The sequence below is a fragment of the Taudactylus pleione genome, unplaced genomic scaffold (assembly GCF_031769625.1).
Source record: "Taudactylus pleione unplaced genomic scaffold, aTauple2 ptg000315l, whole genome shotgun sequence".
Classification (NCBI taxonomy): domain Eukaryota; kingdom Metazoa; phylum Chordata; class Amphibia; order Anura; family Myobatrachidae; genus Taudactylus; species Taudactylus pleione.
Genome location: NW_028284716.1, coordinates 1 through 26,185, shown reverse-complemented (window position 1 = coordinate 26,185; position 26,185 = coordinate 1). Strand labels below are relative to the sequence as shown.

Here is a 26,185-nt window from a genome sequence, read left to right as displayed (position 1 = left end):
GCTTATACCGTGCTTCCTCTAATAGGGTGTATCCATCGCTTATACCGTGCTTCCTCTAATAGGGTGTATCCATCGCTTATACCGTGCTTCCACTAATAGGGTGTATCCATCCCTTATACCGTGCTTCCTCTAATAGGGTGTATCCATCCCTTATACCGTGCTTCCTCTAATAGGGTGTATCCATCCCTTATACCGTGCTTCCTCTAATAGGGTGTATCCATCCCTTATACCGTGCTTCCTCTAATAGGGTGTATCCATCCCTTATACCGTGCTTCCTCTAATAGGATGTATCCATCACTTATACCGTGCTTCCTCTAATAGGGTGTATCCATCCCTTATACCGTGCTTCCTCTAATAGGGTGTATCCATCCCTTATACCGTGCTTCCTCTAATAGGGTGTATCCATCCCTTATACCGTGCTTCCTCTAATAGGGTGTATCCATCCCTTATACCGTGCTTCCTCTAATAGGGTGTATCCATCCCTTATACCGTGCTTCCTCTAATAGGATGTATCCATCACTTATACCGTGCTTCCTCTAATAGGGTGTATCCATCCCTTATACCGTGCTTCCACTAATAGGGTGTATCCATCCCTTATACCGTGCTTCCTCTAATAGGGTGTATCCATCCCTTACACCGTGCTTCCTCTAATAGGATGTATCCATCACTTATACCGTGCTTCCGCTAATAGGGTGTATTCATCCAATATACCGTGCTTCCTCTAATAGGGTGTATCCATCCCTTATACCGTGCTTCCTCTAATAGGGTGTATCCATCGCTTATACCGTGCTTCCACTAATAGGGTGTATCCATCGCTTATACCGTGCTTCCTCTAATAGGGTGTACCCATCGCTTATACCGTGCTTCCTCTAATAGGATGTATCCATCACTTATACCGTGCTTCCGCTAATAGGGTGTATTCATCCAATATACCGTGCTTCCTCTAATAGGGTGTATCCATCCCTTATACCGTGCTTCCTCTAATAGGCTGTACCCATCACTTATACATCACATATACCGTGCTTCCAGTAATAGGGTGTATCCATCCCTTATACCGTGCTTCCTCTAATAGGGTGTATCCATCCCTTATACCGTGCTTCCTCTAATAGGATGTATCCATCGCTTATACCGTGCTTCCTCTAATAGGGTGTATCCATCGCTTATACCGTGCTTCCTCTAATAGGGTGTATACTTATACCGTGCTTCCTCTAATAGGATGTATCCATCGCTTATACCGTGCTTCCTCTAATAGGATGTATCCATCGCTTATACCGTGCTTCCTCTAATAGGGTGTATCCATCACTTATACCGTGCTTCCTCTAATAGGATGTATCCATCACTTATACCGTGCTTCCTCTAATAGGGTGTATGCTTATACCGTGCTTCCTCTAATAGGGTGTGTCCATCACTTATACCGTGCTTCCTCTAATAGGGTGTATCCATCACTTATACAGAGCTTCCTCTAATAGGGTGTATCCATCACTTATACCGTGCTTCCTCTAATAGGATGTATCCATCACTTATACCGTGCTTGCTCTAATAGGATGTATCCATCACTTATACCGTGCTTCCTCTAATAGGGTGTATCCATCACTTCTACCATGCTTCCTCTAATAGGGTGTATCCATCACTTATACCGTGCTTCCACTAATAGGGTGTATCCATCACTTATACCGTGCTTCCTCTAATAGGGTGTATCCATCGATTATACCGTGCTTCCTCTAATAGGATGTATCCATCACTTATACCGTGCTTCCACTAATAGGGTGTATCCATCACTTATACCGTGCTTCCACTAATAGGGTGTATCCATCACTTATACCGTGCTTCCTCTAATAGGGTGTATCCATCCCTTATACCGTGCTTCCACTAATAGGATGTACCCATCCCTTATACCGTGCTTCCTCTAATAGGATGTATCCATCACTTATACCGTGCTTCCTCTAATAGGATGTATCCATCGCTTATACCGTGCTTCCTCTAATAGGGTGTATCCATCGCTTATACCGTGCTTCCACTAATAGGGTGAATACATCGCTTATACAGTACTTCCGCTAATAGGATGTATCCATCGCTTATACCGTGCTTTCACTAATAGGATGTATCCATCACTTATACCGTGCTTCCTCTAATAGGGTGTATGCTTATACCATGCTTCCTCTAATAGGATGTATCCATCACTTATACCGTGCTTCCTCTACTAGGGTGTATCCATCGCTTATACCGTGCTTCCTCTAATAGGGTGTATCCATCACTTATACCGTGCTTCCTCTAATAGGGTGTAATCATCACTTATACCGTGCTTCCTCTAATCGGGTGTATGCTTATACAGTGCTTCCGCTAATAGGGTGTATCCATCCCTTATACCGTGCTTCCTCTAATAGGGTGTATACATCACTTATACCGTGCTTCCGCTAATAGGGTGTATCCATCACTTAAACCGTGCTTCCTCTAATAGGGTGTATCCATCACTTATACCGTGCTTCCTCTAACAGGGTGTATGCTTATACCGTGCTTTCACTAATAGGATGTATACATCACTTATACCGTGCTTCCTCTAATAGGGTGTATCCATCGCTTATACCGTGCTTCCACTAATAGGGTGTATCCATCGCTTATACCGTGCTTCCTCTAATAGGGTGTATCCATCGCTTATACCGTGCTTCCTCTAATAGGGTGTATCCATCGCTTATACCGTGCTTCCTCTAATAGGATGTATCCATCGCTTATACCGTGCTTCCTCTAATAGGGTGTATCCATCGCTTATACCGTGCTTCCTCTAATAGGGTGTATCCATCGCTTATACCGTGCTTCCTCTAATAGGGTGTATCCATCGCTTATACCGTGCTTCCTCTAATAGGGTGTATCCATCGCTTATACCGTGCTTCCTCTAATAGGGTGTATCCATCGCTTATACCGTGCTTCCTCTAATAGGGTGTATCCATCGCTTATACCGTGCTTCCTCTAATAGGGTGTATCCATCACTTATACCGTGCTTCCTCTAATAGGGTGTATCCATCCCTTATACCGTGCTTCCTCTAATAGAATGTATCCATCCCTTATACCGTGCTTCCTCTAATAGGGTGTAATCATCGCTTATACCGTGCTTCCTCTTATAGGATGTATCCATCGCTTATACCGTGCTTCCTCTAATAGGATGTATCCATCGCTTATACAGTGCTTCCTCTAATAGGATGTATCCATCGCTTATACCGTGCTTCCTCTAATAGGGTGTAATCATCGCTTATACTGTGCTTCCTCTAATAGGGTGTAATCATCGCTTATACCGTGCTTCCTCTAATAGGTATACCGTGCATCCTCTAATAGGGTGTATCTATCACTTATACCGTGCTTCCTCTAATAGGGTGTATCCATCACTAATACCGTGCTTCCACTAATAGGATGTATCCATCGCTTATACCGTGCTTCCTCTAATAGGGTGTATCCATCGCTTATACCGTGCTTCCTCTAATAGGGTGTAATCATCACTTATACCGTGCTTCCTCTAATAGGGTGTATCCATCACTTATACCGTGCTTCCTCTAATAGGGTGTATCCATCCCTTATACCGTGCTTCCTCTAATAGGATGTATCCATCGCTTATACCGTGCTTCCTCTAATAGGGTGTATACTTATACCGTGCTTCCTCTAATAGGATGTATCCATCGCTTATACCGTGCTTCCTCTAATAGGATGTATACATCACTTATACCGTGCTTCCTCTAATAGGATGTATCCATCGCTTATACCGTGCTTCCTCTAATAGGGTGTTTCCATCGCTTATACCGTGCTTCCTCTAATAGGATGTATCCATCCCTTATACCGTGCTTCCTCTAATAGGGTGTATCCATCCCTTATACCGTGCTTCCTCTAATAGGGTGTATCCATCGCTTATACCGTCCTTCCTCTAATAGGGTGTATCCATCGCTTATACCGTCCTTCCTCTAATAGGGTGTATCCATCGCTTATACCGTGCTTCCTCTAATAGGATGTATCCATCGCTTATACCGTGCTTCCTCGAATAGGGTGTATCCATCGCTTATACCGTGCTTCCTCTAATAGGATGTATCCATCGCTTATACCGTGCTTCCACTAATAGGGTGTATCCATCGCTTATACCGTGCTTCCTCTAATAGGATGTATCCATCGCTTATACAGTGCTTGCGCTAAAAGGATGTATCCATCGCTTATACCGTGCTTCCTCTAATAGGGTGTATCCATCGCTTATACCGTGCTTCCTCTAATAGGGTGTATCCATCGCTTATACCGTGCTTCCTCTAATAGGGTGTATCCATCGCTTATACCGTGCTTCCTCTAATAGGGTGTACCCATCGCTTATACCGTGCTTCCTCTAATAGGATGTACCCATCGCTTATACCGTGCTTCCTCTAATAGGATGTACCCATCGCTTATACCGTGCTTCCACTAATAGGAGGTATCCATCGCTTATACCGTGCTTCCTCTAATAGGGTGTATCCATCGCTTATACCGTGCTTCCTCTAATAGGATGTATCCATCCCTTATACCGTGCTTCCTCTAATAGGGTGTATCCATCCCTTATACCGTGCTTCCTCTAATAGGGTGTATCCATCGCTTATACCGTGCTTCCTCTAATAGGGTGTATCCATCGCTTATACCGTGCTTCCTCTAATAGGATGTATCCATCGCTTATACCGTGCTTCCTCTAATAGGATGTATCCATCGCTTATACCGTGCTTCCTCTAATAGGGTGTATCCTTCGCTTATACCGTGCTTCCTCTAATAGGGTGTATCCATCGCTTATACCGTGCTTCCTCTAATAGGGTGTATCCACCGCTTATACCGTGCTTCCTCTAATAGGGTGTATCCATCGCTTATACCGTGCTTCCTCTAATAGGGTGTATCCATCGCTTATACCGTGCTTCCACTAATAGGGTGTATCCATCCCTTATACCGTGCTTCCTCTAATAGGGTGTATCCATCCCTTATACCGTGCTTCCTCTAATAGGGTGTATCCATCCCTTATACCGTGCTTCCTCTAATAGGGTGTATCCATCCCTTATACCGTGCTTCCTCTAATAGGGTGTATCCATCCCTTATACCGTGCTTCCTCTAATAGGATGTATCCATCACTTATACCGTGCTTCCTCTAATAGGGTGTATCCATCCCTTATACCGTGCTTCCTCTAATAGGGTGTATCCATCCCTTATACCGTGCTTCCTCTAATAGGGTGTATCCATCCCTTATACCGTGCTTCCTCTAATAGGGTGTATCCATCCCTTATACCGTGCTTCCTCTAATAGGGTGTATCCATCCCTTATACCGTGCTTCCTCTAATAGGATGTATCCATCACTTATACCGTGCTTCCTCTAATAGGGTGTATCCATCCCTTATACCGTGCTTCCACTAATAGGGTGTATCCATCCCTTATACCGTGCTTCCTCTAATAGGGTGTATCCATCCCTTACACCGTGCTTCCTCTAATAGGATGTATCCATCACTTATACCGTGCTTCCTCTAATAGGGTGTATCCATCACTTATACCGTGCTTCCGCTAATAGGGTGTATTCATCCCTTATACCGTGCTTCCTCTAATAGGGTGTATCCATCCCTTATACCGTGCTTCCTCTAATAGGCTGTACCCATCACTTATACATCACATATACCGTGCTTCCAGTAATAGGGTGTATCCATCCCTTATACCGTGCTTCCTCTAATAGGGTGTATCCATCCCTTATACCGTGCTTCCTCTAATAGGATGTATCCATCGCTTATACCGTGCTTCCTCTAATAGGGTGTATCCATCGCTTATACCGTGCTTCAACTAATAGGGTGTATACTTATACCGTGCTTCCTCTAATAGGATGTATCCATCGCTTATACCGTGCTTCCTCTAATAGGATGTATCCATCGCTTATACCGTGCTTCCTCTAATAGGGTGTATCCATCACTTATACCGTGCTTCCTCTAATAGGATGTATCCATCACTTATACCGTGCTTCCTCTAATAGGGTGTATGCTTATACCGTGCTTCCTCTAATAGGGTGTGTCCATCACTTATACCGTGCTTCCTCTAATAGGGTGTATCCATCACTTATACAGAGCTTCCTCTAATAGGGTGTATCCATCACTTATACCGTGCTTCCTCTAATAGGATGTATCCATCACTTATACCGTGCTTGCTCTAATAGGATGTATCCATCACTTATACCGTGCTTCCTCTAATAGGGTGTATCCATCACTTATACCATGCTTCCTCTAATAGGGTGTATCCATCACTTATACCGTGCTTCCACTAATAGGGTGTATCCATCACTTATACCGTGCTTCCTCTAATAGGGTGTATCCATCGATTATACCGTGCTTCCTCTAATAGGATGTATCCATCACTTATACCGTGCTTCCACTAATAGGGTGTATCCATCACTTATACCGTGCTTCCACTAATAGGGTGTATCCATCACTTATACCGTGCTTCCTCTAATAGGGTGTATCCATCCCTTATACCGTGCTTCCACTAATAGGATGTACCCATCCCTTATACCGTGCTTCCTCTAATAGGATGTATCCATCACTTATACCGTGCTTCCTCTAATAGGATGTATCCATCGCTTATACCGTGCTTCCTCTAATAGGGTGTATCCATCGCTTATACCGTGCTTCCACTAATAGGGTGAATACATCGCTTATACAGTACTTCCGCTAATAGGATGTATCCATCGCTTATACCGTGCTTTCACTAATAGGATGTATCCATCACTTATACCGTGCTTCCTCTAATAGGGTGTATGCTTATACCATGCTTCCTCTAATAGGATGTATCCATCACTTATACCGTGCTTCCTCTAATAGGGTGTATCCATCGCTTATACCGTGCTTCCTCTAATAGGGTGTATCCATCACTTATACCGTGCTTCCTCTAATAGGGTGTAATCATCACTTATACCGTGCTTCCTCTAATCGGGTGTATGCTTATACAATGCTTCCGCTAATAGGGTGTATCCATCCCTTATACCGTGCTTCCTCTAATAGGGTGTATACATCACTTATACCGTGCTTCCGCTAATAGGGTGTATCCATCACTTATACCGTGCTTCCTCTAATAGGGTGTATCCATCACTTATACCGTGCTTCCTCTAACAGGGTGTATGCTTATACCGTGCTTTCACTAATAGGATGTATACATCACTTATACCGTGCTTCCTCTAATAGGGTGTATCCATCGCTTATACCGTGCTTCCACTAATAGGGTGTATCCATCGCTTATACCGTGCTTCCTCTAATAGGGTGTATCCATCGCTTATACCGTGCTTCCTCTAATAGGGTGTATCCATCGCTTATACCGTGCTTCCTCTAATAGGATGTATCCATCGCTTATACCGTGCTTCCTCTAATAGGATGTATCCATCGCTTATACCGTGCTTCCTCTAATAGGGTGTATCCATCGCTTATACCGTGCTTCCTCTAATAGGGTGTATCCATCGCTTATACCGTGCTTCCTCTAATAGGGTGTATCCATCGCTTATACCGTGCTTCCTCTAATAGGGTGTATCCATCGCTTATACCGTGCTTCCTCTAATAGGGTGTATCCATCGCTTATACCGTGCTTCCTCTAATAGGGTGTATCCATCACTTATACCGTGCTTCCTCTAATAGGGTGTATCCATCACTTATACCGTGCTTCCTCTAATAGGGTGTATCCATCCCTTATACCGTGCTTCCTCTAATAGAATGTATCCATCCCTTATACCGTGCTTCCTCTAATAGGGTGTAATCATCGCTTATACCGTGCTTCCTCTTATAGGATGTATCCATCGCTTATACCGTGCTTCCTCTAATAGGATGTATCCATCGCTTATACAGTGCTTCCTCTAATAGGATGTATCCATCGCTTATACCGTGCTTCCTCTAATAGGGTGTAATCATCGCTTATACTGTGCTTCCTCTAATAGGGTGTAATCATCGCTTATACCGTGCTTCCTCTAATAGGTATACCGTGCATCCTCTAATAGGGTGTATCTATCACTTATACCGTGCTTCCTCTAATAGGGTGTATCCATCACTAATACCGTGCTTCCACTAATAGGATGTATCAATCGCTTATACCGTGCTTCCTCTAATAGGGTGTATCCATCGCTTATACCGTGCTTCCTCTAATAGGGTGTAATCATCACTTATACCGTGCTTCCTCTAATAGGGTGTATCCATCACTTATACCGTGCTTCCTCTAATAGGGTGTATCCATCACTTATACCGTGCTTCCTCTAATAGGGTGTATGCTTATACCGTGCTTCCTCTAATAGGGTGTATCCATCACTTATACCGTGCTTCCTCTAATAGGATGTATCCATCCCTTATACCGTGCTTCCTCTAATAGGATGTATTCATCGCTTATACCGTGCTTCCTCTAATAGGATGTATCCATCGCTTATACCGTGCTTCCTCTAATAGGGTGTAATCATCGCTTATACCGTGCTTCCTCTAATACGGTGTAATCATCGCTTATACCGTGCTTCCTCTAATAGGGTGTACCCATCGCTTATACCGTGCTTCCTCTAATAGGGTGTATCCATCGCTTATACCGTGCTTCCTCTAATAGGGTGTAATCATAGCTTATACCGTGCTTCCTCTAATAGGGTGTATCCATCACTTATACCGTGCTTCCTCTAATAGGGTGTATCCATCGCTTATACCGTGCTTCCTCTAATAGGGTGTATCCATCCCTTATACCGTGCTTCCTCTAATAGGGTGTATGCTTATACCGTGCTTCCTCTAATAGGATGTATAGATCACTTATACCGTGCTTCCTCTAATAGGGTGTAATCATCGCTTATACCGTGCTTCCTCTAATAGGGTGTATCCATCGCTTATACCGTGCTTCCACTAATAGGATGTATCCATCGCTTATACCGTGCTTCCACTAATAGGATGTATCCATCGCTTATACCGTGCTTCCTCTAATAGGGTGTATCCATCGCTTATACCGTGCTTCCACTAATAGGGTGTATCCATCCCTTATACCGTGCTTCCTCTAATAGGGTGTATCCATCCCTTATACCGTGCTTCCTCTAATAGGGTGTATCCATCGCTTATACCGTGCTTCCACTAATAGGGTGCATCCATCCCTTATACCGTGCTTCCTCTAATAGGGTGTATCCATCCCTTATACCGTGCTTCCTCTAATAGGGTGTACCCATCACTTATACCGTGCTTCCTCTAATAGGGTATATCCATCCCTTATACCGTGCTTCCTCTAATAGGGTGTATCCATCGCTTATACCGTGCTTCCACTAATAGGGTGTATCCATCCCTTATACCGTGCTTCCTCTAATAGGATGTATCCATCGCTTATACCGTGCTTCCTCTAATAGGGTGTATCCATCCCTTATACCGTGCTTCCTCTAATAGGGTGTATCCATCCCTTATACCGTGCTTCCTCTAATAGGGTGTATCCATCACTTATACCGTGCTTCCTCTAATAGGGTGTATCCATCCCTTATACCGTGCTTCCTCTAATAGGGTGTATCCATCCCTTATACCGTGCTTCCTCTAATAGGATGTATCCATCACTTATACCGTGCTTCCTCTAATAGGGTGTATCCATCACTTATACCGTGCTTCCTCTAATAGGGTGTATTCATCCCTTATACCGTGCTTCCTCTAATAGGGTGTATCCATCCCTTATACCGTGCTTCCTCTAATAGGCTGTACCCATCACTTATACATCACATATACCGTGCTTCCACTAATAGCGTGTATCCATCCCTTATACCGTGCTTCCTCTAATAGGGTGTATCCATCGCTTATACCGTGCTTCCACTAATGGGGTGTACCCATCGCTTATACCGTGCTTCCACTAATAGGGTGTACCCATCGCTTATACCGTGCTTGCTCTAATAGGATGTATCCATCACTTATACCGTGCTTCCTCTAATAGGGTGTATCCATCCCTTATACCGTGCTTCCACTAATAGGGTGTATCCATCCCTTATACCGTGCTTCCTCTAATAGGGTGTATCCATCCCTTATACCGTGCTTCCTCTAATAGGGTTTATCCATCACTTATACCGTGCTTCCTCTAATAGGGTGTATCCATCCCTTATACCGTGCTTCCTCTAATAGGGTGTATCCATCCCTTACACCGTGCTTCCTCTAATAGGATGTATCCATCACTTATACCGTGCTTCCTCTAATAGGGTGTATCCATCACTTATACCGTGCTTCCGCTAATAGGGTGTATTCATCCCTTATACCGTGCTTCCTCTAATAGGGTGTATCCATCCCTTATACCGTGCTTCCTCTAATAGGCTGTACCCATCACTTATACATCACATATACCGTGCTTCCAGTAATAGGGTGTATCCATCCCTTATACCGTGCTTCCTCTAATAGGGTGTATCCATCCCTTATACCGTGCTTCCTCTAATAGGATGTATCCATCGCTTATACCGTGCTTCCTCTAATAGGGTGTATCCATCGCTTATACCGTGCTTCCTCTAATAGGGTGTATACTTATACCGTGCTTCCTCTAATAGGATGTATCCATCGCTTATACCGTGCTTCCTCTAATAGGATGTATCCATCGCTTATACCGTGCTTCCTCTAATAGGGTGTATCCATCACTTATACCGTGCTTCCTCTAATAGGATGTATCCATCACTTATACCGTGCTTCCTCTAATAGGGTGTATGCTTATACCGTGCTTCCTCTAATAGGGTGTGTCCATCACTTATACCGTGCTTCCTCTAATAGGGTGTATCCATCACTTATACAGAGCTTCCTCTAATAGGGTGTATCCATCACTTATACCGTGCTTCCTCTAATAGGATGTATCCATCACTTATACCGTGCTTGCTCTAATAGGATGTATCCATCACTTATACCGTGCTTCCTCTAATAGGGTGTATCCATCACTTATACCATGCTTCCTCTAATAGGGTGTATCCATCACTTATACCGTGCTTCCACTAATAGGGTGTATCCATCACTTATACCGTGCTTCCTCTAATAGGGTGTATCCATCGATTATACCGTGCTTCCTCTAATAGGATGTATCCATCACTTATACCGTGCTTCCACTAATAGGGTGTATCCATCACTTATACCGTGCTTCCACTAATAGGGTGTATCCATCACTTATACCGTGCTTCCTCTAATAGGGTGTATCCATCCCTTATACCGTGCTTCCACTAATAGGATGTACCCATCCCTTATACCGTGCTTCCTCTAATAGGATGTATCCATCACTTATACCGTGCTTCCTCTAATAGGATGTATCCATCGCTTATACCGTGCTTCCTCTAATAGGGTGTATCCATCGCTTATACCGTGCTTCCACTAATAGGGTGAATACATCGCTTATACAGTACTTCCGCTAATAGGATGTATCCATCGCTTATACCGTGCTTTCACTAATAGGATGTATCCATCACTTATACCGTGCTTCCTCTAATAGGGTGTATGCTTATACCATGCTTCCTCTAATAGGATGTATCCATCACTTATACCGTGCTTCCTCTAATAGGGTGTATCCATCGCTTATACCGTGCTTCCTCTAATAGGGTGTATCCATCACTTATACCGTGCTTCCTCTAATAGGGTGTAATCATCACTTATACCGTGCTTCCTCTAATCGGGTGTATGCTTATACAGTGCTTCCGCTAATAGGGTGTATCCATCCCTTATACCGTGCTTCCTCTAATAGGGTGTATACATCACTTATACCGTGCTTCCGCTAATAGGGTGTATCCATCACTTATACCGTGCTTCCTCTAATAGGGTGTATCCATCACTTATACCGTGCTTCCTCTAACAGGGTGTATGCTTATACCGTGCTTTCACTAATAGGATGTATACATCACTTATACCGTGCTTCCTCTAATAGGGTGTATCCATCGCTTATACCGTGCTTCCACTAATAGGGTGTATCCATCGCTTATACCGTGCTTCCTCTAATAGGGTGTATCCATCGCTTATACCGTGCTTCCTCTAATAGGGTGTATCCATCGCTTATACCGTGCTTCCTCTAATAGGATGTATCCATCGCTTATACCGTGCTTCCTCTAATAGGGTGTATCCATCGCTTATACCGTGCTTCCTCTAATAGGGTGTATCCATCGCTTATACCGTGCTTCCTCTAATAGGGTGTATCCATCGCTTATACCGTGCTTCCTCTAATAGGGTGTATCCATCGCTTATACCGTGCTTCCTCTAATAGGGTGTATCCATCGCTTATACCGTGCTTCCTCTAATAGGGTGTATCCATCACTTATACCGTGCTTCCTCTAATAGGGTGTATCCATCCCTTATACCGTGCTTCCTCTAATAGAATGTATCCATCCCTTATACCGTGCTTCCTCTAATAGGGTGTAATCATCGCTTATACCGTGCTTCCTCTTATAGGATGTATCCATCGCTTATACCGTGCTTCCTCTAATAGGATGTATCCATCGCTTATACCGTGCTTCCTCTAATAGGGTGTAATCATCGCTTATACCGTGCTTCCTCTAATAGGGTGTAATCATCGCTTATACCGTGCTTCCTCTAATAGGTATACCGTGCATCCTCTAATAGGGTGTATCTATCACTTATACCGTGCTTCCTCTAATAGGATGTATCCATCGCTTATACCGTGCTTCCTCTAATAGGGTGTATCCATCGCTTATACCGTGCTTCCTCTAATAGGGTGTAATCATCACTTATACCGTGCTTCCTCTAATAGGGTGTATCCATCACTTATACCGTGCTTCCTCTAATAGGGTGTATCCATCACTTATACCGTGCTTCCTCTAATAGGGTGTATGCTTATACCGTGCTTCCTCTAATAGGGTGTATCCATCACTTATACCGTGCTTCCTCTAATAGGATGTATCCATCCCTTATACCGTGCTTCCTCTAATAGGATGTATTCATCGCTTATACCGTGCTTCCTCTAATAGGATGTATCCATCGCTTATACCGTGCTTCCTCTAATAGGGTGTAATCATCGCTTATACCGTGCTTCCTCTAATACGGTGTAATCATCGCTTATACCGTGCTTTCTCTAATAGGGTGTATCCATCGCTTATACCGTGCTTCCTCTAATAGGGTGTATCCATCGCTTATACCGTGCTTCCTCTAATAGGGTGTATCCATCCCTTATACCGTGCTTCCTCTAATAGGGTGTATCCATCGCTTATACCGTGCTTCCTCTAATAGTGTGTATCCATCGCTTATACCGTGCTTCCGCTAATAGGGTGTATCCATCGCTTATACCGTGCTACCGCTAATAGGGTGTATCCATCGCTTATACCGTGCTTCCTCTAATAGGATGTATCCATCGCTTATACCGTGCTTCCACTAATAGGATGTATCCATCGCTTATACCGTGCTTCCACTAATAGGATGTATCCATCACTTATACCGTGCTTCCACTAATAGGGTGTATCCATCACTTATACCGTGCTTCCTCTAATAGGGTGTATCCATCACTTATACCGTGCTTCCTCTAATAGGGTGTATCCATCACTTATACCGTGCTTCCTCTAATAGGGTGTATGCGTACATCGTGCTTCCACCAATAGGATGTATCCATCCCTTATACTGTGCTTCCTCTAATAGGGTGTATCCATCCCTTATACCGTGCTTCCTCTAATAGGATGTATGCTTATACCGTGCTTCCTCTAATAGGATGTATCCATCACTTATACCGTGCTTCCACTAATAGGGTGTATCCATCACTTATACCGTGCTTCCTATAATAGGATGTACCCATCGCTTATACCGTGCTTCCTCTAATAGGGTGTATCCATCGCTTATACCGTGCTTCCTCTAATAGGGTGTATGCCTATACAGTGCTTCCACTAATAGGATGTATCCATCCCGTATACCGTGCTTCCTCTAATAGGGTGTATCCATCACTTATAACGTGCTTCCACTAATAGGGTGTATCCATCGCTTATACCGTGCTTCCTCTAATAGGGTGTATGCTTAAACCGTGCTTCCACTAATAGGATGTATCCATCCCTTATACCGTGCTTCCTCTAATAGGATGTATAGATCGCTTATACCGTGCTTCCTCTAATAGGGTGTATCCATCGCTTACACCGTGCTTCCTCTAATAGGCTATATCCATCACTTATACCGTGCTTCCTCTAATAGGGTGTATCCATCACTTATACCGTGCTTCCTCTAATAGGATGTAATCATCACTTATACCGTGCTTCCTCTAATAGGGTGTATCCATCACTTATACCGTGCTTCCTCTAGTAGGATGCACCCATCGCTTATACCGTGCTTCCTCTAATAGGGTGTAATCATCACTTATACCGTGCTTCCACTAATAGGATGTATCCATCACTTATACCGTGCTTCCTCTAATAGGGTGTATCCATCCCTTATACCGTGCTTCCTCTAATAGGGTGTATGCTTATACCGTGCTTCCACTAAGAGGGTGTATCCATCGCTTATATCGTGCTTCCACTAATAGGGTGTATCCATCGCTTATACCGTGCTTCCTCTAATAGGGTGTATCCATCCCTTATACCGTGCTTCCTCTAATAGGGTGTATCCATCCCTTATACCGTGCTTCCTCTAATAGGGTGTATGCTTATACCGTGCTTCCTCTAATAGGGTGTATCCATCCCTTATACCGTGCTTCCTCTAATAGGGTGTATCCATCACTTATACCGTGCTTCCTCTAATAGGATATATCCATCACTTATACCGTGCTTCCTCTAATAGGGTGTATCCATCACTTATACCGTGCTTCCTCTAGTAGGGTGTATCCATCCCTTATACTGTGCTTCCTCTAATAGGGTGTATCCATCCCTTATACCGTGCTTCCTCTAATAGGGTGTATGCTTATACCGTGCTTCCTCTAATAGGGTGTATGCTTATACCGTGCTTCCTCTAATAGGGTGTACCCATCGCTTATACCGTGCTTCCTCTAATAGGGTGTACCCATCCCTTATACCGTGCTTCCTCTAATAGGGTGTATCCATCGCTTATACCGTGTTTCCTCTAATAGGGTGTACCCATCGCTTATACCGTGCATCCTCTAATAGGGTGTATCCATCACTTATACCGTGCTTCCTCTAATAGGGTGTATCCATCACTTATACCGTGCTTCCTCTAATAGGATATATCCATCACTTATACCATGCTTCCTCTAATAGGGTGTATCCATCACTTATACCGTGCTTCCTCTAATAGGATGTAATCATCACTTATACCGTGCTTCCTCTAATAGGGTGTATCCATCACTTATACCGTGCTTCCTCTAATAGGACAAATTCATCACTTATACCGTGCTTCTTCTAGTAGGATGTACCCATCGCTTATACCGTGCTTCCTCTAATAGGGTGTATCCATCCCTTAAACCGTGCTTCCTCTAATAGGGTGTATCCATATACCGTGCTTCCACTAATAGGATGTATCCATCACTTATACCATGCTTCCTCTAATAGGGTGTATCCATCGCTTATAGCGTGCTTCCACTAATAGGGTGTATCCATCACTTATACCGTGCTTCCTCTAAAAGGGTGTACCCATCGCTTATAACGTGCTTCCTCTAATAGGGTGTACCCATCCCTTATACCGTGCTTCCTCTAATAGGGTGTATCCATCACTTATACCGTGCTTCCTCTAATAGGATGTATGCTTAAACCGTGCTTCCTCTAATAGGGTGTATGCTTATACCGTGCTTCCACTAATAAGGTGTATCCATCACTTATACCGTGCTTCCTCTAATTGGGTGTATCCATCGCTTATACCGTGCTTCCACTAATAGGATGTATCCATCGCTTATACCGTGCTTCCCCTAATAGGGTGTATGCTTATACCGTGCTTCCTCTAATAGGGTGTATCCATCACTTATACCGTGCTTCCTCTAATAGGGTGTATGCTTATACCGTGCTTCCTCTAATAGGGTGTATCCATTGCTTATACCGTGCTTCCTCTAATAGGGTGTATGCCTATACAGTGCTTCCACTAATAGGATGTATCCATCCCGTATACCGTGCTTCCTCTAATAGGGTGTATCCATCACTTATAACGTGCTTCCTCTAATAGGGTGTATCCATCACTTATACCGTGCTTCCTCTAATAAGGTGTATCCATCGCTTATATCGTGCTTCCTCTAATAGGATGTATCCATCACTTATACCGTGCTTCCTCTAATAGAACATATTCATCACTTATACCGTGCTTCCTCTAATAGGGTGTATGCTTATACCGTGCTTCCTCTAATAGGGTGTATCCATCGCTTATACCGTGCTTCCTCTAATAGGGTGTATGCCTATACAGTGCTTCCACTAATAGGATGTATCCATCCCGTATACCGTGCTTCCTCTAATAGGGTGTATCCATCACTTATAACGTGCTTCCACTAATAGGGTGTATCCATCGCTTATACCGTGCTTCCTCTAATAGGGTGTATGCTTAAACCGTGCTTCCACTAATAGGATGTATCCATCCCTTATACCGTGCTTCCTCTAATAGGATGTATAGATCGCTTATACCGTGCTTCCTCTAATAGGGTGTATCCATCGCTTATACCGTGCTTCCTCTAATAGGCTATATCCATCACTTATACCGTGCTTCCTCTAATAGGGTGTATCCATCACTTATACCGTGCTTCCTCTAATAGGATGTAATCATCACTTATACCGTGCTTCCTCTAATAGGGTGTATCCATCACTTATACCGTGCTTCCTCTAGTAGGATGCACCCATCGCTTATACCGTGCTTCCTCTAATAGGGTGTAATCATCACTTATACCGTGCTTCCTCTAATAGGGTGTATGCTTATACCGTGCTTCCACTAATAGGGTGTATCCATCGCTTATATCGTGCTTCCACTAATAGGGTGTATCCATCGCTTATACCGTGCTTCCTCTAATAGGGTGTATCCATCCCTTATACCGTGCTTCCTCTAATAGGGTGTATCCATCCCTTATACCGTGCTTCCTCTAATAGGGTGTATGCTTATACCGTGCTTCCTCTAATAGGGTGTATCCATCCCTTATACCGTGCTTCCTCTAATAGGGTGTATCCATCACTTATACCGTGCTTCCTCTAATAGGATATATCCATCACTTATACCGTGCTTCCTCTAATAGGGTGTATCCATCACTTATACCGTGCTTCCTCTAGTAGGGTGTATCCATCCCTTATACTGTGCTTCCTCTAATAGGGTGTATCCATCCCTTATACCGTGCTTCCTCTAATAGGGTGTATGCTTATACCGTGCTTCCTCTAATAGGGTGTATGCTTATACCGTGCTTCCTCTAATAGGGTGTACCCATCGCTTATACCGTGCTTCCTCTAATAGGGTGTACCCATCCCTTATACCGTGCTTCCTCTAATAGGGTGTATCCATCGCTTATACCGTGTTTCCTCTAATAGGGTGTACCCATCGCTTATACCGTGCTTCCTCTAATAGGATATATCCATCACTTATACCATGCTTCCTCTAATAGGGTGTATCCATCACTTATACCGTGCTTCCTCTAATAGGATGTAATCATCACTTATACCGTGCTTCCTCTAATAGGGTGTATCCATCACTTATACCGTGCTTCCTCTAATAGGACAAATTCATCACTTATACCGTGCTTCTTCTAGTAGGATGTACCCATCGCTTATACCGTGCTTCCTCTAATAGGGTGTATCCATCCCTTAAACCGTGCTTCCTCTAATAGGGTGTATGCTTATACCGTGCTTCCACTAATAGGATGTATCCATCACTTATACCATGCTTCCTCTAATAGGGTGTATCCATCGCTTATAGCGTGCTTCCACTAATAGGGTGTATCCATCACTTATACCGTGCTTCCTCTAAAAGGGTGTACCCATCGCTTATAACGTGCTTCCTCTAATAGGGTGTACCCATCCCTTATACCGTGCTTCCTCTAATAGGGTGTATCCATCACTTATACCGTGCTTCCTCTAATAGGATGTATGCTTAAACCGTGCTTCCTCTAATAGGGTGTATGCTTATACCGTGCTTCCACTAATAAGGTGTATCCATCACTTATACCGTGCTTCCTCTAATTGGGTGTATCCATCGCTTATACCGTGCTTCCACTAATAGGATGTATCCATCGCTTATACCGTGCTTCCCCTAATAGGGTGTATGCTTATACCGTGCTTCCTCTAATAGGGTGTATCCATCGCTTATACCGTGCTTCCTCTAATAGGGTGTATCCATCGCTTATACCGTGCTTCCTCTAATAAGGTGTATCCATCACTTATACCGTGCTTCCTCTAATTGGGTGTATCCATCGCTTATACCGTGCTTCCACTAATAGGATGTATCCATCACTTATACCGTGCTTCCTCTAATAGGGTGTATGCTTATACCGTGCTTCCTCTAATAGGGTGTATCCATCGCTTATACCGTGCTTCCTCTAATAGGGTGTATCCATCGCTTATACCGTGCTTCCTCTAATAAGGTGTATCCATCGCTTATATCGTGCTTCCTCTAATAGGATGTATCCATCACTTATACCGTGCTTCCTCTAATAGAACATATTCATCACTTATACCGTGCTTCCTCTAATAGGGTGTATGCTTATACCGTGCTTCCTCTAATAGGGTGTATCCATCACTTATACCGTGCTTCCTCTAGTAGGATGTACCCATCACTTATACCATGCTTCCTCTAATAGGGTGTATCCATCATTTATACCGTGCTTCCTCTAATAGGGTGTATCCATCACTTATACTGTGCTTCCTCTAATAGGGTGTACCCATCCCTTATACCGTGCTTCCTCTAATAGGGTGTATCCATCCCTTATACCGTGCTTTCTCTAATAGGATGTAATCATCACTTATACCGTGCTTCCTCTAATAGGGTGTATCCATCGCTTATACTGTGCTTCCTCTAATAGGGTGTATCCATCATTTATACCGTGCTTCCTCTAATAGGGTGTATCCATCACTTATACTGTGCTTCCTCTAATAGGGTGTATGCTTATACCGTGCTTCCTCTAATAGGGTGTATCCATCACTTATACCGTGCTTCCTCTAGTAGGATGTACCCATCACTTATACCATGCTTCCTCTAATAGGGTGTATCCATCATTTATACCGTGCTTCCTCTAATAGGGTGTATCCATCACTTATACTGTGCTTCCTCTAATAGGGTGTACCCATCCCTTATACCGTGCTTCCTCTAATAGGGTGTATCCATCCCTTATACCGTGCTTTCTCTAATAGGATGTAATCATCACTTATACCGTGCTTCCTCTAATAGGGTGTATCCATCGCTTATACTGTGCTTCCTCTAATAGGGTGTATCCATCACTTATACCGTGCTTCCTCTAATAGAGTGTATCCATCGCTTATACCGCGCTTCCTCTAATACGGTGTATCCATCGCTTATACCGTGCTTCCTCTAATAGGATGTATCCATCATTTATACCGTGCTTCCTCTAATAGGATGTATCCATCATTTATACCGCGCTTCCTCTAAGAGGGTGTATCCATCCCTTATACCGTGCTTCCTCTAATAGGGTGTATCCATCCCTTATACCGTGCTTCCTCTAATAGGGTGTATCCATCCCTTATACCGTGCTTCCTCTAATAGGGTGTATGCTTATACCGTGCTTCCTCTAATAGGGTGTATCCATCGCTTATACCGTGCTTCCTCTAATAGGGTGTATCCATCGCTTATACCGTGCTTCCTCTAATAGGGTGTACCCATCACTTATACCGTGTTTCCTCTAATAGGGTGTATCCATCACTTATACCGTGCTTCCTCTAATAGGATGTATCCATCACTTATACCGTGCTTCCTCTAATAGGCTATATCCATCACTTATACCGTGCTTCCTCTAATAGGGTGTATCCATCACTTATACCGTGCTTCCTCTAATAGGATGTAATCATCACTTATACCGTGCTTCCTCTAATAGGGTGTATCCATCACTTATACCGTGCTTCCTCTAGTAGGATGCACCCATCGCTTATACCGTGCTTCCTCTAATAGGGTGTATCCATCACTTATACTGTGCTTCCTCTAATAGGGTGTATCCATCCCTTATACCGTGATTCCTCTAATAGGGTGTATGCTTATACCGTGCTTCCTCTAATAGGGTGTATCCATCATTTATACCGTGCTTCCTCTAATAGGGTGTATCCATCCCTTATACCGTGCTTCCTCTAATAGGGTGTATCCATCCCTTATACCGTGCTTCCTCTAATAGGGTGTATGCTTATACCGTGCTTCCTCTAATAGGGTGTATCCATCGCTTATACCGTGCTTCCTCTAATAGGGTGTATCCATCGCTTATACCGTGCTTCCTCTAATAGGGTGTACCCATCGCTTATACCGTGCTTCCTCTAATAGGGTGTACCCATCACTTATACCGTGCTTCCTCTAATAGGATGTAATCATCACTTATACCGTGCTTCCTCTAATAGGATGTACCCATCACTTATACCGTGCTTCCTCTAATAGGATATACCCATCACTTATACCGTGCTTCCTCTAATAGGATGTAGCCATCACTTATACCGTGCTTCCTCTAATAGGGTGTATCCATCACTTATACCGTGCTTCCTCTAATAGGATGTAATCATCACTTATACCGTGCTTCCTCTAATAGGATGTAATCATCACTTATACCGTGCTTCCTCTAATAGGGTGTATCCATCGCTTATACCGTGCTTCCTCTAATAGGATGTAATCATCACTTATACCGTGCTTCCTCTAATAGGGTGTATCCATCACTTATACCGTGCTTCCTCTAATAGGACATATTCATCACTTATACCGTGCTTCCTCTAATAGGGTGTATCCATCACTTATACCGTGCTTCCTCTAGTAGGATGTACCCATCGCTTATACCGTGCTTCCTCTAGTAGGATGTACCCATCGCTTATACCGTGCTTCCTCTAATAGGGTGTATCCATCACTTATACTGTGCTTCCTCTAATAGGGTGTATCCATCCCTTATACCGTGCTTCCTCTAATAGGGTGTATGCTTATACCGTGCTTCCACTAATAGGATGTATCCATCACTTATACCGTGCTTCCACTAATAGGATGTATCCATCACTTATACCGTGCTTCCTCTAATAGGGTGTATCCATCGCTTATACCGTGCTTCCTCTAATAGGGTGTATCCATCCCTTATACCGTGCTTCCTCTAATAGGGTGTATCCATCCCTTATACCGTGCTTCCTCTAATAGGGTGTATGCTTATACCGTGCTTCCTCTAATAGGATGTACCCATCCCTTATACCGTGCTTCCTCTAATAGGGTGTATCCATCCCTTATACCGTGCTTCCTCTAATAGGGTGTATGCTTATACCGTGCTTCCACTAATAGGGTGTATCCATCACTTATACCGTGCTTCCTCTAATAGGGTGTATGCTTATACCGTGCTTCCACTAATACGATGTATCCATCCCTTATACCGTGCTTCCTCTAATAGGATGTATAGATCACTTATACCGTGCTTCCTCTAATAGGGTGTATCCATCGCTTATACCGTGCTTCCTCTAATAGGATGTATCCATCGCTTATACCGTGCTTCCTCTAATAGGATGTATCCATCACTTATACCGTGCTTCCTCTAATAGGGTGTATCCATCCCTTATACCGTGCTTCCTCTAATAGGGTGTATGCTTATACCGTGCTTCCTCTAATAGGATGTATCCATCGCTTATACCGTGCTTCCTCTAATAGGGTGTATCCATCGCTTATACCGTGCTTCCTCTAATAGGATGTATCCATCGCTTATACCGTGCTTCCTCTAATAGGGTGTATGCTTATACCGTGCTTCCTCTAATAGGGTGTATCCATCCCTTATACCGTGCTTCCTCTAATAGGATGTAGCCATCACTTATACCGTGCTTCCTCTAATAGGGTGTATCCATCCCTTATACCGTGCTTCCTCTAATAGGGGGTATCCATCGCTTATACCGTGCTTCCTCTAATAGGATGTATCCATCGCTTATACCGTGCTTCCTCTAATAGGGTGTATGCTTATACCGTGCTTCCACTAATACGATGTATCCATCCCTTATACCGTGCTTCCTCTAATAGGATGTATCCATCGCTTATACCGTGCTTCCTCTAATAGGATATATCCATCACTTATACCGTGCTTCCTCTAATAGGGTGTATCCATCGCTTATACCGTGCTTCCTCTAATAGGGTGTATCCATCACTTATACCGTGCTTCCTCTAATAGGGTGTATCCATCACTTATACCGTGCTTCCTCTAATAGGATGTATGCTTATACAGTGCTTCCACTAATACGATGTATCCATCCCTTATACCGTGCTTCCTCTAATAATAGGATGTATAGATCACTTATACCGTGCTTCCTCTAATAGGGTTTATCCATCGCTTATATCGTGCTTCCTCTAATAGGATGTATCCATCGCTTATACCATGCTTCCTCTAATAGGATGTATCCATCGCTTATACCGTGCTTCCTCTAATAGGATGTATCCATCGCTTATACCGTGCTTCCTCTAATAGGGTGTATGCTTATACCGTGCTTCCTCTAATAGGGTGTATCCATCCCTTATACCGTGCTTCCTCTAATAGGATGTATAGATCACTTATACCGTGCTTCCACTAATTGATGGATACATCACTTATACCGTGCTTCCTCTAATAGGATATATCCATCACTTATACCGTGCTTCCTCTAATAGGATGTAGCCATCACTTATACCGTGCTTCCTCTAATAGGGTGTATCCATCACTTATACCGTGCTTCCTCTAATAGGGTGTATCCATCGCTTATACCGTGCTTCCTCTAATAGGATGTAATCATCACTTATACCGTGCTTCCTCTAATAGGGTGTATCCATCACTTATACCGTGCTTCCTCTAGTAGGATGCACCCATCGCTTATACCGTGCTTCCTCTAATAGGGTGTATCCATCACTTATACCGTGCTTCCTCTAATAGGGTGTATCCATCCCTTATACCGTGATTCCTCTAACAGGATGGTCAGAACGGTTATCAGGGAGATTACCAACATAATCCCCAATAGCTATTAGCATTAAAAGAAACCTTACCAGGAGCTACACCAAAACATCCAGACATATAATACATTTCATGGAAGACACACAATAAGAGGTTCCAATACTCCAACAGGTGATACCATTAATCAGGTCAATACCATTCCATTACCGGAAACAAGATGGGAGGATCAGACACATCGGGCCAAATGTAATAGGGTGAGAGTTTAGAAAATGAGAGTCTAGCAGTAACCTCTCACATTGGTTGAGTTTTATCTTTAAAATGGGAAATCATCTGAATGAGATTTTAAATCGTGAGTGTTTTATGAGTCTGAAAAACATTGGAGTTTGTTCTGTTGCTTTGTTTACACAGTGAGAAAACTCACATTTTCTACACTCTCACCCTATTACATTTGGTCCATCAGGAGGGCTCTTAGCACTCCAGACAGGTTACACATCCCAGAAAAGGCTCAGAGACTCCGGGAGGGAATCCAACCCTATATACATGGGAGGCTCAGACACACAAGGGGAGACCACAACCCTCCATATAGCCATTATATCACATGGGAGGCCCAGACACACAAAGGGAGACTCCAACCCTCCATACAGCTACTATATCACATGGGAGGCTCAGACACACAAGGGGAGCTACTATATCACATGGGAGGCTCAGACACACAAGGGGAGCTACTATATCACATGGGAGGCTCAGACACACAAGGGGAGACTATAACCCTCCATACAGCTACTATATTACATGGGAGGTCCAGACACACAAGGGGAGACTATAACCCTCCATACAGCTACTATATCACATGGGAGGTCCAGACACCTCAGGTGGGATCACAGTGCTACAGACAGGTTACACATCCCCAGGAGGGAAGGTTATAGATCTGTCAGCTGACTGCTCTGTGTGTAGAGGAGAAGTCCATAACATTATAGCGGGACAGTATAACTCACCCGTTCATAGAACTCGCCCTTCATAAGGGCGACAGTGACCCTTCCAATGAGCTCAGAGTCAGACAGCAGCTGCTCCTGGTTCATACACAGTCTGGCAGCTTTAGCTGGGAGTCCGGCACGGAGATACATAGTCACCGCTGACACAAAGTCGCCCTCCTGTTCTCGCACCTCGCCAGCCTTCTCCTCCTGCTGGCTGTCTGCTAAATACTGCAAGTAACTGCGCCTCAGGTTCTCCAGCTCTGGGTGAGCCTGGAGGGACAGGAACAGGTGCCCAATAAGAGCCGGATACAGCAGCCTCACCCCATATACATTAATAACAGACAGTAACTGTACCTTGGCGTCTGCTACAGCGATGCATTCATCCCACATGTGTAACTCCTGGTACATGGCTATAGCCTCCATCACAGCGTTCTAAATGGAAGCATACATGTATACAATGGTTATACACCACCCTGGGCCAGAGGCAGAAGGGGGGGGGGTCACACGTCATGCTGTGTATTGTTATTACTGGCATGATTAATATTAATGAGGGGATGTAGTGCATATCCTGGCTGTCAGGGTGCTGCCACTCAGAATGCCAGCGCCAGAATCCTGACAACAGTCATTATTGGAGTTAGGAGGAGGGTTAGGCTACGGAGCGGGGGGGTTAGGTTTAGGGAAAGGGTTAGGATGCTAACCTGCAGTTGTCGGTATCCTGTACCCAACCCTTAATGAGTTATACTTGGCATTCTGACTGACGCATTGTATCCTGCCTGGGCATTCTCACTGGCACATAGTACCTTACGGAGTGAAACTACGGCACATTGTGGCGCTTTAGCTCTTTCTGCTGATTAGGATAATTGTAGCTATCGTGCAATCTAGCAGTTTCCCCATGTCTTATGGTCTGACGCCCTCTCCTTGTGGTCCGGGCAGTATGCAGGAATATTGTAGTATCATGGGAAGAATCGATCTGCGGTGGGGTAGCAAGATGGGTAAAGTGGGTCTTGTGGGCAGGGTAATATGACTGGTATAGTGGATCTTTAGGCCAGGCAGTATGGCGGGTATGGTGGATCTTGAGGGCGGGACCGTATGGCGGGTATGGTGGATCTTGAGGGCGGGACCGTATGGCGGGTATGGTGGATCTTGAGGGCGGGACCGTATGGCGGGTATGGTGGATCTTGAGGGCGGGACCGTATGGCGGGTATGGTGGATCTTGAGGGCAGCGCAGTATAGGGGTATAGTGGATCGTTAGGGCGGGACCATATGACGGGTATAGAGGATTGGCTGTGCTAGATACAGTCCATCTCAGTTATAGGCTGTGCTAGATACAGTCCATCTCAGTTATAGGCTGTGCTAGATACAGTCCATGTCAGGTAGAAGTGGAGAAGTTGCCCAGAGCTACCAATCAGCCTCTGACGTTTATAGGCTGTGCTAGATACAGTCCATGTCAGTTATAGGCTGTGCTAGATACAGTCCATCTCAGTTATAGGCTGTGCTAGATACAGTCTATGTCAGGTAGAAGTGGAGAAGTTGCCCAGAGCTACCAATCAGCCTCTGACGTTTATAGGCTGTGCTAGATACAGTCCATGTCAGTTATAGGCTGTGCTAGATACAGTCCATGTCAGTTATAGGCTGTGCTAGATACAGTCCACGTCAGTTATAGGCTGTGCTAGATACAGTCCACGTCAGTTATAGGCTGTGCTAGATACAGTCCACGTCAGTTATAGGCTGTGCTAGATACAGTCCACGTCAGTTATAGGCTGTGCTAGATACAGTCCATGTCAGTTATAGGCTGTGCTAGATACAGTCCATGTCAGTTAGAGGCTGTGCTAGATACAGTCCATGCCAGTTAGAAGCTGATTGCTTGCTTTGTGCAACTTCTCCACTTTAGTTCTCTCCAAGGCTTGATGCATTTCCCCCTGGGTGAATCACCTATCACCATAGTGTCGCCTTTTATCTTACCTGTTCCAGGTAAATCATCTCGGCCAGTTTGTAGTTCCTGTCTAGCATAGCAAGGCGAGCTTGCACTCGGTAATTTCTGGTACCGTCCCCACCCTGTAAGCAGAGAAGACACATCACAGTCTGTGCAGCTTGTCAGGTGTATGCAACCCGTGACATGTACCATACTGACCAGGTGATCAATAGACAATATACATGAGAGAAAGAGAGAGAAAGAGAGAGAGAGACAGAAAGAGAGAGAGAGACAGAAAGAGAAAGAAAGAGAAAGAGAGAGAGAAAGAAAGAAAGAGAAAGAAAGAGAAAGAAAGAGAAGAAAGAGAGAAAGAGAAGAGAAAGAG

At 44.2% G+C, this 26,185-nt stretch overlaps 1 protein-coding gene across 1 annotated transcript in view; it reads right to left on the bottom strand.

Annotated features, from left to right (window-relative positions):
- Positions 1–25,943, bottom strand: part of LOC148510575 (intraflagellar transport protein 172 homolog) — a gene marked incomplete at both ends in the record, with an annotated part of 33,157 nt that extends 7,214 nt beyond the window's left edge. The window contains 3 exons of the mRNA XM_088442720.1: positions 23,910–24,158; positions 24,243–24,320; positions 25,851–25,943. Of these exons, the coding sequence (XP_088298846.1) occupies positions 23,910–24,158; positions 24,243–24,320; positions 25,851–25,943 (420 nt within the window). The remainder of the gene's footprint in view (positions 1–23,909; positions 24,159–24,242; positions 24,321–25,850) is intronic.
- Positions 25,944–26,185: the final 242 nt, after the last annotated feature.